General features: G+C 63.2%; 2 protein-coding genes across 4 annotated transcripts; one reads left to right on the top strand and one right to left on the bottom strand.

The window, feature by feature from the left end:
• Positions 1–1,795: 1,795 nt before the first annotated feature.
• Positions 1,796–7,450, top strand: PSMC3 (proteasome 26S subunit, ATPase 3). The gene is made up of 13 exons (XM_062196150.1): positions 1,796–1,872; positions 2,012–2,089; positions 2,340–2,423; positions 2,852–2,977; positions 3,379–3,483; positions 3,570–3,632; positions 3,850–3,987; positions 4,387–4,530; positions 4,638–4,786; positions 5,891–5,987; positions 6,151–6,296; positions 7,109–7,190; positions 7,283–7,450. Exons 2-13 carry the CDS (start codon positions 2,015–2,017, stop codon positions 7,391–7,393), a joined length of 1,320 nt encoding a protein of 439 aa, XP_062052134.1. The 5' UTR covers positions 1,796–1,872; positions 2,012–2,014; the 3' UTR covers positions 7,394–7,450.
• Positions 7,451–9,159: 1,709 nt separating this feature from the next.
• SLC39A13 (solute carrier family 39 member 13) lies at positions 9,160–16,037 on the bottom strand. Of its 3 annotated transcripts, XM_062196160.1 has the most exons (10): positions 15,972–16,037; positions 14,452–14,760; positions 12,571–12,684; positions 12,175–12,299; positions 11,724–11,840; positions 11,542–11,631; positions 10,913–10,963; positions 10,645–10,777; positions 10,382–10,481; positions 9,160–10,293 (listed from the first exon to the last, which is right to left on the bottom strand). In XM_062196160.1, the coding sequence occupies exons 2-10, from the start codon at positions 14,750–14,752 to the stop codon at positions 10,218–10,220; spliced, it is 1,107 nt and encodes a 368-aa protein (XP_062052144.1). In that variant the 5' UTR covers positions 14,753–14,760; positions 15,972–16,037; the 3' UTR covers positions 9,160–10,217. The 3 variants fall into 3 exon arrangements, with proteins under 3 accessions (XP_062052144.1, XP_062052145.1, XP_062052146.1); XM_062196161.1 differs by lacking the exon at positions 11,724–11,840; XM_062196162.1 differs by lacking the exon at positions 9,160–10,293 and having other exon boundaries at positions 10,419–10,481; positions 10,649–10,777.
• Between the last annotated feature and the right edge of the window lie 1,136 nt (positions 16,038–17,173).

Raw genomic sequence — 17,173 nt, forward strand, 5'->3', positions numbered from 1 at the left:
CTCTGCACCTGCTGGGGAGACCCAGAAGAAGCTCCTGGCTCCTGGCTTCGGATTAGTTCAGCTCTGGCAGTACTGGCCATTTGGGGAGTGAACCAGTGGATGGAAGATCTCTCTCTCTCTCTCTCTCTCGCTCTCTCTCTCTCTGTAACTCTGCTTCTCAAATAAATAAATAAATATTTAACAACAACAAAAAAGAGGGCTTGGAGGAGCCTCCCCGAGGTGTGGTCACAGAGGGACTGCCGCCGCCCCTCAGGCGCCCAGGCGCAGAGTCTGCTTGGGATTCGTGATTTTCAGGCTCTCCAAGTGCAGCCCCCAGCTGTGCCCTGCCTGCCCCAGGTGTGGTGAGACCAACCGGGAAGGACCAGCTCTGCCCCCACTGGGCCGCTTCAGTCAGTGAGGAAAGTGGGAATTTGGGGTTGGCAGCCCTGGCATTGACTGTGACTCACTGAACGACCTAGGACAAGTCCCTTACCTGCTCTGGGCCTCCGTGCGCTGGGCTGAGGTGGAGCCTGACCATTCCATGTGCCCACAGGGCAGGACGGTGATGGAAGAACATTCCGCCACCTGCGGAGGTGTCTGTTGGCCTTTGTCTGAGAGCAGCTGCAAAGGTGGGAGAAGCACATGTCTGCCTTCGACTGCTTTCTAAGATGAACACTGCACGGGTTATCACCAAGTTACAAGGGGTCTATGAGGCTTTGACAAAATAGAAACCACGTGAGTCGCATGAAGTTCATTTCGGGGGGCTGGGGGCTCTGGGGCTCACCTCCCATGGCAAAAGTCTCTACAGTAGCAGACCAGGCACAACCAATGCGACGTACGTGCTCCAAAAAAGCTCTGTCCCGCTCACTGAGGGAACTAACCCCGGGCCCGGCCAGAAAACAAATGGTGACAGACGTGAGCCGTGCAGGTTTTCATTGTAGAGCCTTGTCGTCAGCTCAACTTTTCCCACGTCGACCATGCCAGGAGCCTGCTCTGACAACAGTAGCAGCAGCGATTTCTCTCTTTAAAACTGGTTAATGATTCTCTCTGGTCATCCTGAGCGCCCAGCCTCTATTTATTTATTTATTATTTATTCTTTACTATCTGCAAAGATATTTATTGTAGTAGAAAAACTTAGAAGGAACCTTATTGTCCAGCCTCTATTTAAATACAAAATAATTGTAAAAATGCAGCCTGAGGCATGACCTTTCTAAAAGCGTTTATTTATTTGAGAGGCAGAGAGATGAGCCAGAGAGAACTCCCAATCGCTGGTTCCCTTCCCAGATGCCTGCAACAGCATTGTTCCAGGCAGCCTGGGCTGAAGCCAGGAGCTAGGTATTTAATCCAAATCCCACGTGGATCCCACGTGGGTGGCAGGGACCCAGCCGCTTGAGCCATCACCACTACCTGCTAGGATCTAGCTGGAAGCTGGAATCAGGAGTGGAGTGTGGACTCGAAACCAGGTACTACACGGGATGTGGGAGTCCCAACCGTGTCCTGCTAGGTCAAACGCTCGCCCAGCCATGACTGCCCCCCTCCCTTGCCACACGGCTAAATGTGTTATTGATGGTTTGGGAGGCAGTGCCATTGCGCAAATAATTCCTAGTGGGGCCAGAGTTTGACGTTGAACGTGCTGTTGGAAAACGCCCTTGCACCTCCGGGCCGGAATAAAACTACATTTCCCAAAGGCCCCCGCGGCTCCCCGCCTTTTGTCCCACCCCTTCCGGCTTTACCACCAGGCTCCGCCCCCGCCCTGCTCTCTGGCCAATAACGGCCTCACCGTTCCCTTCCGGCATAAATAGGATGAGGGCGGGAACGTTTCAGGAGTCGCGGGGGTTGGCCGTGTGGGCCGGGTTTGGTCTTTGGAGCCGCAGACGCAGATTCGCTGTGACGGTGCGGCCCGAGCTGGTCCAGGCGGGAGTCAGTATTTGGGGCGAGAGGTTCGCCGCTGGTCCAAAGGAGACCTGAAGGAAGACGGCGTCAGTCTCCGCCGCGACTCCTGCCCAGTCCCCTCTTCGGTCTTTTCCTTCAGGAAATGAATCTGTCGCCGACACTCGAGAGTCCAGTGACTCGGCAGGAGAAGATGGCGACCGTGTGGGATGAGGCCGAGGTGGGCACCGGGGACGCTGGGGCTCCCGGAGCTGGGTCCCCGCTGCGTGACTCCCTGGGCAGACGGGGGAGGGGGGGGCTGAGGATCCGGGTCTGGCCCCGTCCCGGGGGATGGGACAGCGTGGGTTGTGGGCAGGGGTCCCGACTCCTTCCTCCAGGGTGTATGGATGGGGAACCCGGCTGTGCGTGAGAACGCGGGATGCCTGCTGCGAGGACAAGGACATGCGTAAATAGAAAATCATTCTTAACAGCAAGATGGAATTGGAGAGGAGGTGCTCAAGATGTCCACAGAGGAGATCATCCAGCGCACACGGCTGCTGGACAGCGAGATCAAGGTGGGCGCCCGGCCCGGATCCTTCCTTCTCGGCGCCTCTCCTGGGCCCAGGAGAGCAAAGGGGGGCTGGGGGTAGGAGCCAGGCCGGAGGGGCGCTGTTCAAGGGTCCTGCCCAGGAGTCCGTCTTCCAGTAAACCCCCGTGTTCCAGATGGGTAAACTGAGGCTGGGAGAGCCGCTCACTCCCAGGAGGTGCCCAGCCCTTACCAAGAGGCGGAGCCCGTGTCTGCTGACTTCTGGGCCTGCTTGTCCCAGGGTTGCAGAACTTCACGGGGTCTCCAAAACTGGCCTCTTGTGTCGACTTGGGCTGGGTGTGGACAGAGGCAGGCCTGGCCCCTGGGTCCCCAGGGCCGCCTGGACCTCCCCAGTCCCTGGGCCCTGCCGTGGCCGAGCCGGGGGTGAGGATTTGCTTCTCGTCGTCCTCATCCCAGATCATGAAGAGCGAAGTGTTGCGCGTCACCCACGAGCTCCAAGCCATGAAGGACAAGATCAAGGAGAACAGCGAGAAGATCAAAGTGAACAAGACCTTGCCGTACCTCGTCTCCAACGTCATCGAGGTGTGTGTGTATGTGGAGGGGCAGAGAGGGGGTCAGCGGGGCTTGGACAGAGCCAGCCCCTGGGGGGACTGTGAGGGAGAGACTGGAGGCCAAATTGCATGTTAGCGCCTCCCCGCCTGGGGCCCTCTGCCTAGATGTGGGTTCCTGGAAGGCCCTGGAGGCCTCCCATGTCCCCTTTTTATTGACTTTTCTTCTTTGGGGGTAAATTCTGTGCAGAAAAGCAGCACCTAAAGAGAAGAGATCACCACGCCCTCCCGCCCATCAGCCACACCTGTGCTGGGCTCCGGGCACCTTGGAGGAGAGGGGCAGGGCTGGCCGGCCCTGCAGGTGCTGGGCATTGTCTCAGCTGTGGGCGCGACGGCCGTGGGGAGGGCCAGGGGCTGAGCGTCTTCTGTTTCCAGCTGCTGGATGTTGATCCTAATGACCAAGAGGAGGACGGTGCCAATATCGACCTGGACTCCCAGAGGAAGGGCAAGTGTGCCGTGATCAAAACCTCCACACGACAGGTGAGGCGGGGCTGTGTGTGGGGGACAGGACCCGGGGGCCGTACTGAGAGCAGCAGCCCAGAGAGCACCTGCCGTCTTTCCCACAGACGTACTTCCTGCCTGTGATTGGGTTGGTGGATGCTGAAAAGTTGAAGCCAGGAGACCTGGTGGTGAGTGGTGCCGGAGCCCAGGCAGGGCCCCTCCAGCAAGGTTTCTCGCGCCAACTAGCTGAGCCCCTGCTCCAGTCCCGGGTCCCTGGGGCTCTGCATCTCGGCCACTGCCTGTTTGATTCTTGTATTATCCAGCTCTGTAGCTTTTCACGCCGCGGAGACCTGTCCCCCAGCCAGTGGCGAGGTAGGTCTTGAAGACCTTGTGCTGTGTCCTCAGGGTGTGAACAAAGACTCCTATCTGATCCTGGAGACCCTGCCCACAGAGTACGACTCCCGGGTGAAGGCCATGGAGGTGGACGAGAGGCCCACCGAGCAGTACAGCGACATCGGGGGCCTGGACAAGCAGATCCAGGAGGTGAGGGGGCTCAGCGTTCCAACATATCACTCACCGGAGCATCCCCGGCCCGTGCCCCTGGCTGTCAGAGTGTCCTAGGGAGGAAGAGGGGGTGCCGGGTGACAGGTGGGGAAACAGATCCGGACAAGTCAGAGGACTTGCTTGGGGCCATGGAAAGCGCCAAAACCAGGACAGGAGCTCGGGTTCCTAGTTCATGTCCAGTGTCCTTGTGCCTTCTATAGCTGTTCTCAGGCCGTAGTTAGCGTTGGTGGTGGTGAGCGTTCTGTGTCCCCTTGACAGGGAGGAAGGAGAGGGCACTGTCACAGAGTCGGAGTAGGAGGGGTGCCGCTGTGGGTGGGGCAGTAGGCACTAGGCATTCTCAGAATGTCCCTCTCCTCACCTTGGACTTCATCCCTGTAGTTGGTGGAGGCCATCGTCCTGCCAATGAACCACAAGGAGAAGTTTGAGAACTTGGGGATCCAGCCTCCAAAGGGGGTGCTGATGTACGGGCCCCCAGGTACTGGGAAGACCCTGCTGGCCCGGGCCTGTGCTGCACAGACCAAGGTGAGAACCCTAGGAGGGGGAGGAGGAGGCAGGCGGGAGCTGAAGTCCTGCCAGCTGGGCTCTGGGGCCCCTCGTGCCTTTGGCCTCACCCTGCCACCCCTCCCCAGGCCACCTTCCTGAAGCTGGCCGGCCCCCAGCTGGTGCAGATGTTCATCGGGGACGGTGCCAAGCTGGTCCGGGACGCCTTTGCCCTGGCCAAGGAGAAAGCTCCATCTATCATCTTCATTGACGAGCTGGATGCCATCGGCACCAAGCGGTGAGGCGGCGGGGGCGGGGGCAGGGCATGCGGGGCCTCGACTGTCACCCGGGCTGAGCGCCAGCTTGCTCACCCTGTCCACGCGCCAACTTGCTCACCCTGTCCACGTCTCTCCTCACTGGCCTCCCCGTGTCCATTCACTTCCTAGCTGCCAGTGTGTTCCTTTCAGGACAGTCTGGTCACCTCACTCACATGTCGCCGTAGTCCCTTACACAGCGTCCTGTTGAAAAGCCTTCCTGGGCCTCCAGCCTGCTCCCTGGTGCCAAGGCTGGACTGGCCGTTTCCCGCGATGCCTGTGCGTGGCTGCCCCGGCTCCCCTCCAGCCTTGTCCGGCACCCGTCTCCCTGCCTCCCCAGCTCGAGGCCCCCTCCTCCGTGTCCTGTCAGTTCTCACACTGGCTCCTTCCCTGCCGCTGCTTTCGGCCTTCAGCAGTGCGTCCTTGGGGTGCCTGCCTGGGCTCCTGTGTCCACTGCAAGTGGGCTGCTCCCTGTTTGCTGCTGCAGCTCAGTTTGCAGTCACACATTCACCAGCTACCACCCAGATGCTGGCTGCTTCTGCTCCCTGTTGTTTTTTGGAAGATTTTTTTTTTATTTACTTGAGAGACATGGTTACACACAAGGGAGAGACAGAGAGAAAGGTCCTTCCTTCATCCGCTGGTTCACTCCCCACATGGCCACAGTGGAGCCAGGAGCTTCCTGCAGGTCTCCCACATGGGTGCAGGGGCCCAAGCATTTGGGCCATCTTCTGCTTTCCCAGGCCGTCAGCAGGGAGGTGGATCGGAAGTGGAGCAGCCAGGACTTGAACTGGCGCCCTTATGGGATACTGGCACTGCAGGCAGATGCTTAACCTACTGCACCATAGCGCCGGCCCCTCTGCTCCCTGTTTTATCCTCAGCCCAGCACCAGCTCCCAGGGGTCTCTCTATGCCCTGAATGCTGCACCCAGGGAGTACTGATCCCTTCTGTGTGCCAGTCCCTGGGCTGGGGGCCAGGTCAAGGAGCCATTTCCCTGCCCTGAACAGGAAGGGTTAGGCTTCCAATGGTGAAGGGGCAGGCTCTGCCCACGCTGGGGCCTCGCCAGTGACTCCACCTCCTGTGCACCCCAGCTTTGACAGTGAGAAGGCCGGGGACCGGGAGGTGCAGAGGACGATGCTGGAGCTCCTGAACCAGCTAGACGGCTTCCAGCCCAACACCCAAGTGAAGGTGAGTGGCGCCTCTCCAGGGGACGGTGAGCCCCGCGCAGGAGTTGGGGAGCGAGAACTGGCACCTGGGTGACGCCCTGGGCCGCCCCTCTGCCTGTTGAAACACCGTGGCTGTGCCCGTCTGTGAACGCCTGCCCAGTTCCGGTGCTGCTGCTCTGCCTCAGGTCATTGCAGCCACTAACAGGGTGGACATCCTGGACCCCGCCCTGCTGCGCTCAGGCCGCCTGGACCGCAAGATCGAATTCCCCATGCCCAACGAGGAGGCCCGGGCCAGGATCATGCAGATCCACTCCCGCAAGATGAACGTCAGGTGAGGGGGGGTATGCGGCAGGTGCCGGGCCCGCGCAGGCCGAGGAGGGCGCCTCTGGCTCTCCTCTCGGCATCTGCCCCCTGCACACGCACCCAGCCTCTGTTCCGCCCCAGCTGCCCGCGACAGCATCTTGCAGAGGCTGGGGCCTCGAGTCTGGGCGCTCAGCTCCTTAGAATCCCTGCGCTGTTCCTTTCCCCCACTGGAGCGCCAGGCCCAGAGGTGCTGGTTTCTGTCCACACACACCCCCCGCCCGCACCAGCAGTGAGCACAGCCCAGCGTGGCTTGGGACAGTCTCGCCCGGGGCCAGACCTCCTGAGCTCAGATCTGCACCGCCTTGAACAGGTGGCCTAGCAGTTCTCAGCCTGCTTCCTTACTTGGGACTTGGGGATAATAGCAGCGACCTCATGAGGCTGTGGCAAGGACTAGATGTGACGAGCATGGTGCTCAGCACCTGATGGGGCACAGTTAGGGCAGCAGCACCCTGCTGACGTGGGGCCGGCTCTGCGGGGGCACTGTGAGATCAGCTTTGCTCTCTGCCACCCACTGCTCTCCTGGCTCAGGCCCAGCCAGCCTCTGGAGTGTCAGATGGCAATTTCTAGAAGCTAGAGCTGCAATGACACTAGAAATAACCTGATCTACCTTGTCTCCTCGGTCCCCCCTCCCCGCTGTATACCAAGGGGAAAGGCAGACTGGTACGGGACTTGCTCCCCTCAGGGCAGGAGGACTGCGTATTGATGGGGCACGGGAGGGCGTCCGCCCCTTGCAGCCCTTCCCCGGGAGTAGCTGAGCCCTGTGGCGTCTCCTTTCCCCAGTCCTGACGTCAACTACGAGGAGCTGGCCCGCTGCACGGATGACTTCAACGGGGCCCAGTGCAAGGCCGTGTGTGTGGAGGCGGTGAGTGGTCAGGCGGGGTGGCGGTGGAGACTGCCGAGACGGCCCAGGCCGGGGGTGCAGGGGGCACCCTAAGCCTTGTGTCCTGGCTGCAGGGCATGATCGCCCTGCGCAGGGGCGCCACGGAGCTCACCCACGAGGACTACATGGAGGGCATCCTGGAGGTGCAGGCCAAGAAGAAAGCCAACCTGCAGTACTACGCGTAGCGGCGCCCGGCCCCCTCGTCGGTCAGTTTGTAATAAAAGGTGGTTTTGGGTCCCTGCCACTGGTCTGCCGCGCCTTCCCTGGGCTCTGGGTGGAGTGGGGCTCACGCAGGAGACCCTCCCCCAGGGCTGCAGTCTGGAAACCTCGGATGGCCCCAGGCCCACAGCAGTCGTCAGGGCGAGGCTGCAGCTGTTGCTGGGGTCTTGGGCTCCTCCCACAGTCCTCTCTCCCCACCTCTGAGCTTCAGGCTGTGGCCCTGCAGCTGCAGGGTGGATGGCCTGAACGGGAGCCAGCCTTGCCTTTTTGCGTGCTGGGGCCCTGGCCCAGTCTCAGCTCCTGTAAAGCCAGGCTTTGGGGCTTTGATCCCTGACACCTCTGGCTGTGTTCCAGCCCCTGGGCCTGCTGCTTCTCCACACGCCCCTACTTAAGGACAGGATCTGCCGAGGGCCCTTAGCCGCATCGTACATTGTCCTGTGTTCGCTCCCAGCCTGCACCCGTCACAGCAGCACGCCCACCTCACACCTGAGCTAGCAAGGCCCACCATTGATTGTACAGTCTTATGCAGTGTTATCTGTGTCCGAGCCACCTCCAGCAGGCCACCCCCATCTCATACACAGGCTTAAACAGCTGGGCCAGGATTACACTGCTCCCAGCTTGGTCTGGCTGGGATGCCAACCCTGGGCCCAGAAGCAGCCTGCCCCCCCAGGGGGCTCACAGCCTGCGGAGTGGCCTCTCAGGGGAGCAGCCTTCAGGACTCTTCATTGGTGCAACTCGCCAGGAAGTCCCCTCCCTTCCCCTTCCCAGGTGGACGTGACCACAGCAAGCTCCTGACTGCCCCGCCTCTGTGTGGGGGCATCTCCCTCCCAGCCCAGGGCATCACGCTCTGCCCCCGGGGCCTGGCAGCAAAGCCGGTGCTTCTGATCTGTGCCTGCCCAGGCCGGGCTGCCCCCACCCCTGCCTCCCTGGTTCCCTCTCTCACCACACGGGACAGTCGCTCCTCCTGGTCGTGGGTATCCCCCTCACCGGTCGTGGCTTCCTCGTGTGTAACACGGGGGCCTCCTGTCCATGTGCGCCTGTGGGGGTGAGGGGGCTGGCGGACACGCTGTGGGGTCACTGCTTGGTCTGTCAGGCCCGGGCTCATTAGGGGTTGGGGACAGTTTCCAGGTGTGTCAGGTCTGTGGGGAGCAGAGTCCAGCCCTTGTAAATGCTTTGCGGGGAAACACTTGAGAGCCAGGCACTGCCAGCTAGGAACAGACCTGGCGTGGCTTTCTCACCCACCTAGGCCAGACCCCATGTGGAGCACTGAGCCTGCTGAAAGCCGGCCTGGTTGGCGTGGACAGGAATGAGGGGGCCGGGACACTCTTGATGGCACAGTGAGGAAGCAGCGCCCCCCAGTGCCTAGTGTTGCTCTTACAATGGAAGAATTGTCTTTGGGCCTCTCCCCACCACTTCTTTTTTTTTTTTTTTTTTTAAGATTTATTATTTCCTTTCTTTTTAAATGAACAAAAGTAACCTTATTGAGGCCAAAGTTGGAGATGACTTTTGGGATGGAGTGCCCTTTCTTGATTAAATCATCAGTGGGGTAGAGCTGGGTTGGTGAGTCTAGAAGACAAAGCCCACGTCCTGGAGGGTGCTGGGGGCTGCGCTGGCACGGTGCCGGGCTGGTGCAGCGCTCAGCCACTCGGGACACAGGCCAGGCTCAGCGAGGTGCTCGAGAGGTGCTGTGCAGCCGGGGCCTGGCCGAGCTGTGGGACCGGGGAAGAGAGGCAGCGAGCGCGTAGACAGTATTTATTTGTATCTCATCCGTAGAACACGTATTTACAGAAAGACGGAGCCACTGCGGAACTGCTGTGGAACCATTCAGACCCTCTCACTTCTCCAAGAACCCACAGTCCAGTGCGGGGCCAGAGCCTGGCTGTGGAATCGGCCAGCTGAGTACCTGGGCGTCAGCCAAGGGAAATAGCTGGGGATTATGGCTTCAGCATTCTCCCAGAGCACATTCCTGAGCGCTGACAGCACGGAGCCCTCGCCACCCCCACCGTGCCCCTAATCCCAGCGGGCGAGGACAAGGGGCCCGAGCAGGGCAGGGCGGCCACGGTTCGTGCCCTTCCTGCTCCGAGAGTGTCTGCCGGGCCCCGGGGCTGGCAGGGGCGTCCCTGAGCTGGATTGGGAGGCCTCTCTGGCCTGGGGCTGCTCGCTGCCCTGCAGGCTGCTGTCTGGCAGCTGGCGGTGGCAGGAGCTGCTGGCACTGCTAGGAAGTGCTCACTGGGGAACAGGAGCCGGCCAGGGTGGGCAGCCCACTCAGCGCGGGCAGGGCTGGGCCCAGCGCGGTGCCAGCAGCCCCTGCCTCTGCTTTCTTTGGCTGTAGAGGTGGGGGGGGGGGAGCCAGGAACAGACACAGCAGAGAGGAGCTGCCCAGGCCTAGGGGCCTGAGGTCCCAGCAGGAGGCAGGACAGCCTTGGGTCCCCTGCGCCCTGAGCAACTCGGCTGCTCGCCCTCCTTTTGGGCTCCTGGCAAGGCGAGGCCTCTGCTCACACCCAATGCTGTTCTTCCCCGCTCACCGCAGGAGGCACCGGCTGACAGGGTCACGAGAGAAGACCCCGGGGGGCTGGAGGCAGGCACTGCCCTGGGCGCAGGGCACAGGGGTCACAGTGTCGGTCTCACACACACACACACACACACACACACCCCTCCGGCACACACAGATGCCACACGCCTGCCTCCCGCTGCTCTGGTCGGAGGCTGGCTGGCTCTGCGCTCACACACACTGTCAAAGTGAATCCAAGTCTCTTATTGCTGGGCGGGGCGGGGCGGGGCACCGGGAGGCTACTCCACGAAGAGCGAGAACAGCACCATCACCACGATGCCCGTGCAGAGCAGGAGCACTTGCTGCAGGGAGTGCCTGTGGGCAGACGGGCAGGTCAGGGTGGCACCACTGGCAGGCAGCGGGTCGCGGCCGGGCGCCCTCCCCGGCCTGGTGGGCCACTCACCACGGGTCGTCTTCCTCCAGGAGGTCGGGCAGCACGTTCACCAGCGCGATGTAGAGGAAGCCCCCGGAGGTGAAGGGCAGGATCCAGGCCACCGTCTCCTCTGTGGCGGGAGGACGCCCAGGGCGCCTGTGAGCCCAGGGGACTGAAGGTGCCCCACCCCCTCCTGTGGGAGAGCCCACGGCAGACCCCGGCCTGATGCCAGCAGCAGGGCGGCCATGCCCTTTGGCTGGTGTCTCTCTGGTGATCACCCACAGTGCCCGTACCTACTCCCTTGGGGGACTGCGTACAGATGGCGAAGCAGGCGCCCAGCAGGCCCCCCAGCGCCGTGGAGAGCTGCAGCTTGGCCGCGCTCCATCGGTCAAAGCCGGCCCGGAGCAGGATGGCAAAGTCGCCCACCTGAGGGGAGGTGCGGATGTTCACCCCGGGCCCCAGCTGGCCAGACGCTCACCCCAACCCCGTCCCCAGCCCTACCCTGGCCCTCCTGGGCAGCCCAGGGTCCTCTGCGGCCACCCTCGCCCTCGGGGCACGCACCTCATGGGGAATCTCGTGCAGGAGGATGGCCATGGTGGTCAGGAGCCCGATCTGCAGGGAGAGGGGCTTCAGTCTGTGGCCTGGGCACAAACGGGCCCACACATTCCCTAAAGACCCGCTGTGGCCAAGCACCTGGCTCAGGGAATACAGCGACTACAGACGCAGGCCCTGTGCTTGCAAAGCTGCGGGCCTGGAGGGAAACACGTCGCGTGCAAACCACTCCGGGAACTGTGTGCTCCTCCCTGCTGGGTGCCTCGGGGAGGGAATGGGACCTCAGGTAGCTGGGGGGGTCAGCAAGGCCTCCTTGGGGGAGGTAAGCCAAGCCCGAAGCGTGAGTTGTCATCTGTCCAGAGTGCGGACGGCAGGGACAGTGTGAGGCGGCAAAGAGCTCGGCTGGTCAAGAACGGGCAGATGGCTAGGACCAGGGTGCTGGGGCCAGAGGGAGGGGACGGAGGGAGAAGCATCCGGGAAGCAGGCAGCGGCCAAGCCCCGCAGCTGGGCAGCAAGAAGTGCCGGAAACAAAGGGTGCGGGGAGACCCTGGGGTGGAGCAGAGAGCAGAGGGGAGCAGGTGGGCTGGTGGCCTCGGAGGCCGGTGCGGAACTGCCTGGGCGGCCCCGGCCCCGCTCACCTTCTTGCTCACGAGGAAGCTGGCGGCCACAGCCAGCCCGTGGGTGAAGTTGTCTATGGTGTTGGCTAGCAGGTTGAGATAGCCGCTGACCTGGGGGGGTGGTGGAGAAAGCTGGGCTGAGCCCCCACCCCCAGCCCAGCTTGTGTCGCTGCGGCAGGAAAGTGAGTGAGCAGGCCACTCACTTTGATGCTCCGGACCACGGCTCTCAGGCCGGGCTCTGCAGCCGGCTGGGCCAGACAGTGGCCTCCGCTGAGCGCGGCAGCAGCAGCAGCAGCAGTAGTGGGGTCTTTGCTGGGGGCCTAGGGCCGGGAGAAGGAGGGAGAGGTGACATTAGATGCCCCCCACTCAGCCAGGGTAGACACAGGGAGGGGAGAGATGAAGAGAGACAGGGAGCCCCTCTCCTCTGGCTACACTCATCCGCTGCTCCATCAGCCGGGTGCCCCCCAAACGCAACCCACACTGCCCCCCTGCTGTCACTGCTTTCTGTCATGACAGCGATGCGTCACCAGTCCTCAGACCCTCCCAGAGAAGCTGGCCCGGTCTCCCACAGCTCCCAGGAGAAAGGCCTGAGACCCCTGTCTTCAGGGCTCACCTCAGAACCCTCCAGGCCCTGCCCCGGGGTTGGGGGCTCACCTGGCTGGTCCCCTCCTTCTCCTTGCTGTCCAGGAACATCTTCTCCAACGCCAGGAAGGTCAGGAAGCCAGCAATGACCCAGAGCCCCAGCTGCTGTTGCTGCTGCAGGCTCTGCCCCTCGCCACCTGCAGGGGCAGCACTGACAGGGCCAGGCCAAGCCAGGGCCGTGGAAGGGGCCGTTTGCAATGGGGCTAAGTCAGGGCTGTGACGGGGGCAGGGGAGGGTGGCCAGGACTGGCTGGCTGGGCATCGGGGCCCCAGGACTCCCACAGGGCCGGGGTGCTAGGACCAGAATGGTGACCCCCTCCCTCCCAGGCTCTCCCCCAGTCATCCTGCCAGATGGCCCCAGGGCCTAGGCCAGCCCTGGGCCTGCGTGCCTGCTCCCGGCCTCACTCACCAGTGCTGGCGCTGCACGTGTAGGCCCAAGCTTCAGGTAGCAGGTGCAGAAATACATTGCCCAAGAGGCCCCCCAAGGCAAAGCTGAGCAGCTGCTTCAGGCGCCGAGCCCCGGCTACAAGGCAGAGATGCAGGGTTGGGGGCAGATCCTCTGGAGCCCCCGGCCTCACCTGTGCCCATCCAGCTCAGCAGCTCTTTCTGGTTCACAGCCAGACCGTGAGCCTCCAAAAGGCTGGACGTGGGCAGCTGCCCTTCCCAGTTCCCCGTCCCCCAGGCCCAGCAGGACGCAGCCCGAGGAGCTGTGCGGAGCCACCCAGTGTGGCACAGTGCAGAGCCCCTCCCCCCACGCTGCGGACCTCGGGCAGACTCCTGACAGGCAGTGTGCCCACCTATCAAAGGCAGCTTGCAGGAATGAAGTGGCCACGTGAACAGCAAGTACTCGTTAAAAGGGAAGTTCTCTCAGCCACTCACTTTCAGAGAAGTGGCAGAGATTTGGGGACCTGTGCAGACTTGGGGCGTCCAGGGCTATAAGTGCATTAGGGGAGCCCTGTCCAACCCCTCAGTTTGATGGACCAACTGAAGCTTAAGGGGACAGTGGCAGCTGGGGGGGCTGCCCAAAGACCCTCTCTGTGCCTGGGCTTCCCACCTGTAATCCAAGTGCACCCCACACTGGGCGCTGCGGGCCGCCCAGGGGAGGGAGTGAGCCACTGCACGCTGGACGCTAGGTCCCCATGAGGGCTCTGTGCCCAGCAGGGGCACCAGCCCTCGGCCCAGCACCTGGCCCAGGGTGTCTGGGACCATCTGTGAAAGGAGCGACCTTGAGTCTGGCAAGTGGCACAAGCCTCTGGGGCGCCCCCCTCTGATGCATTCCTGGGGCCCTGGCTCTTAGCTATGATTCTCATTCTCTCTCTCTATCTCCAGTAGAGGAATTTTAGCGGCACCCACACAGCCTTTCATTTTTAATGGCATGGTCCTTGTGAACAGGCAGTTCAGGCACATGGTGCCCAGGGTGGCCAAGAGCCCCCCCACAAGGCCCAGTGCATGGCCAGGGAAGGGTGTCACGAGCAACAGTGCTTTGCTCACCACGGCTTCCCCCAGCCCAGCAGGAGGCCTGCAAACCACCCCCACCCCCACGCTCTCCCTGCACCGGGCAGCCTGCTTTATGTTGCTTTACACGGATCATTAGCTCAGTCATCTTCCCAAGGGTAGCTGCGAGGTGCATACCATGATTATCCCCATTTTTTCTTTTTTTTTTTTGACAGGCAGAGTGGATAGTGAGAGAGAGAGACAGAGAGAAAGGTCTTCCTTTTTGCCGTTGGTTCACCCTCCAATGGCCGCTGCGGCCGGCGCATCGCGCTGATCCGAAGCTAGGAGCCAGGTGCTTCTCCTGGTCTCCCATGCGGGTGCAGGGCCCAGCACTTGGGCCATCCTCCACTGCCTTCCCGGGCCATAGCAGAGAGCTGGCCTGGAAGAGGGGCAACCAGGATAGAATCCGGCACCCCAACCGGGACTAGAACCCGGTGTGCCGGCGCCGCAAGGCAGATGATTAGCCTGTTAAGCCACGGCACTGGCGATTATCCCCATTTTTAAAGGCAGGGAGACTGAACACAGTGCAGTGACTTGTCTGATGCTATCAGGCTGCTAAGTGGCAGAGGCAGAGCCGGGATTCGAACCCAGGGAGCCTGGCACGTGTACTTCCAGCCACCATTTGCACCGCAGTTGGTGACTGTCTGCTGACAGCAAGAGTAAGGGATGCCCGGATGAATGGGCCACACGGGTGCCAAGCAACCAAGGTGAGGACACAGCCCCCGTCTCGGACACGTGGTGCGTCAGCCCCAGGCTGTCCTAAGGAGAGCAGCGGCCCTGGGGCAGGGTCACCCACCTTCTGAGCGCAGCATGGTCCCCATCTCCAGGGGAATGACAAGCAACGGGAATACCCCACTGAGCCCCACCATGAGGGAGCCCAGGAGCGAGCAGATCCAGGTGTCCAGTCTCTCTGCGCCCAGCAGGGCCCCCCAGGACTCGCTCTCCTTGTTGTCCAGGCGACAGGCCGCGGCAGCCCCCCGGCTCCGGAGGGCCGGCTGGGCACCCCCAGCCCCTCCCAGGAGATCCAGGACAAGGGCAGTGAGGAAGAGGAGCCTTCGGCCCGCCATGCCACAGCCAGAGCAGGGACATCCAGGCATGCCACGTGCTGAAAGACACAAAGGCCGCTTACGTGAGCTGCCAGCCTGGGCTGTGCACCTGCTCAGGCCACGAGGCGCCTCCCCGCCCCTCCCAGAGGCCACGGCGGCATCCGCCTTCCCTATGGCCTTGCCCGGGACCCGATGGTGGGTGTGCAGAGCAAGGGGGCCCACATGTCTGCTCCCCGGGAGCAAACATTTTTTCCCTCTGAGCCAGCAGCAGGCGGCGGTGTGTCAGCGTGTCTGCCAGAGGCTACACTTTCTCTGATGACAGGGTGAGGCTCTGCCCGGGCTCCATCCAGCCACCGGCGGGCCCAGCCCAGCTGGGTGTCTCTGGTTGCCAGGGGAGGCCCAGGGTGAGGACAGCCCAGGGATGGAGGTCGCCACTGTCCAGCCAGATGGGGAGGCACAGGTGGGGGAGGCTGAGCAGCTGAGCCAGGACCACCAGACCTGACCGTGATGAGCCCACCGCCGGGCAGGGCTGACAGGAGGCGGGGCTGGCGAGCAGACTGCTCCACCGCGAGATGCCCAAGTTTTCCAGACTTGCAGAGAACTGGGGGCGAGTGCGGCCTTCCTGCCACGGTGGTCAGGGTGGGGTGGGCGAGAAGGCAGGTGGCCGGGCCAGCACGGCCCAGCCACAGAGAGGGGGCAGCCCGCAGGGACGTATCCGCTGGCGGATCACGGGGAATCAGTCACAGGATGGGGCCGTGCCTGACTCAACCAAGCGAGGAGTTCAGGCTGGAAACTCGGCGTGAGGTCCGCCCAGACTGATGACCTTGACCTGGTTCGGCTCCTGCCTCAGTTTCCTCACTGGCTGGGCTAGGGAGGGGCGCGGGAAGGCTGCTGCTCCTGGGCGGTGGAAAAGATGCCCAGGTCCCGGGCGGGCTGGGGTGGGGGGCTCCGGGCCTTCGCTGTCCCAAGCCCCCGAGGATGGCACCGGCTGGGCTCCAGCGGGGACCAGAGGCAGCCCCGGGCCAGGCCGAGTCCGGGCCGGGTCACCCAGAGGGGAAGGGACCCCAAGTTTGGGAGAGGAGCAGAAGAAGAGAGTCAGATGCAGGGGGTCAGCGCCGGAGAGCGGGCGCAGGGAGCGAAGGCGGAGACCGGGAGCAAGTGTGGGCGGCAAGGGAGAGGGGTACGAGGCAGGCAAGTGAAGTCGCGGGCTCCGGGCCGGGGGTCCGGCCCGGCCGGGCGAGCCGCGCGGCTCGGGTCCGCGGTCACTCACCGTGCGGCGGCGGCGGCGGCGGCGGCGCTCCAGGCGGCCCCGGCCATCCAGCTGCGGCGCCGCGCCCCGCCCCGGCTCGGCCCCGCCCGGCCCCCGGCCGCCCGGCCCCCGGCCCGGAGCCGCCCCCGCGCGCGGCCACGTCACACCGGGCCTGTCCGGAACCTGACGCGCTGCGCGCCCTGGGGCCCCGGGGGGGCGGCGGCGGAGCGCGCTTCCGCCTCGCAGCCCTGGGGGACCCGAACGGCCAGCGCACTTCCGCTCGGGCCGGGCCACCGGGCGGCTCGCGGAAAGCGGACGGAAGTGAGGTTCCCCGCCCCTGGCGGAAATCGCGTTCTGCCGGGCCGGCCGGCCGGCGGGGGCGGCGATCGGGCCGGGCGGCTGGACGTAGGGGCTCTGCCGACCGCGTCTTCTCTGGGCTGCAGTCCCGCCCGCGGCCGCACGGGGGCGCGCCCGGCCGCCAGACCGCGCCGACCGAAGCCGTCCGGGGGCTGGGATGGCCGGATGGCTGCGGCGCTCCTGCTCTGAGTCAACCGGGCCTGGCTCCTCCAAGAACCAGGGAAAGGGGAAGTGCCTGCCGCAGGGAGGGGCCTGGCCCCGGGAACCTCAGAAGAGGGAATTTTATTCTTACTCATCGAATTATTTTTATGCTTTGGTTTTTCGCTGGGAACCTCAGGCCACTGTCTCCAAGACTTGTAACCCTTTGGGGTCCACTGCACGCCGGCTGGACCTGCTGTTGGGAACGCCAGAGCCTGGGGAGCTCCGTGCTCTGCTCACGGAGAGAAAGCCAGGCCTGACCTCTTCTCTCATCTCCAGAGTAGGGCTGCAAACGGCATCGTAGCCACAGCGTACTGAGCACCTACTGTGTGCCGTTCGCTCTGCACGCACCATCTCACTGGGTCCTCGTTTGTCCTACTGAGGTGCATGTTGCTAGCCCTGGGTCACAGCCTAGAGCCACCTCCACCGCCAGGGCCTCCACCGCTGTGGGCGTCTGGCCCGTCGGTTCCACTTTGCATCCTTTCTCTGGGAGTCACCGGGACAGGAGAGGGAGGGAGCGTTTGGGTCCTTGAGGTTACGCTGGAGCAGGGGTCTCGGAGCCTCCCGGGTCACTTTCCCCCCTGCTGGGCAGTCTGGTTCTGGCCCCACCTGCTGCTCCAATGGCTGCTACTGCCAGGACCCCAGCTCCCTGAGGGGAGAGGGACCTG

Source organism: Lepus europaeus, chromosome 7 (assembly GCF_033115175.1).
Source record: "Lepus europaeus isolate LE1 chromosome 7, mLepTim1.pri, whole genome shotgun sequence".
NCBI lineage: Eukaryota > Metazoa > Chordata > Mammalia > Lagomorpha > Leporidae > Lepus > Lepus europaeus.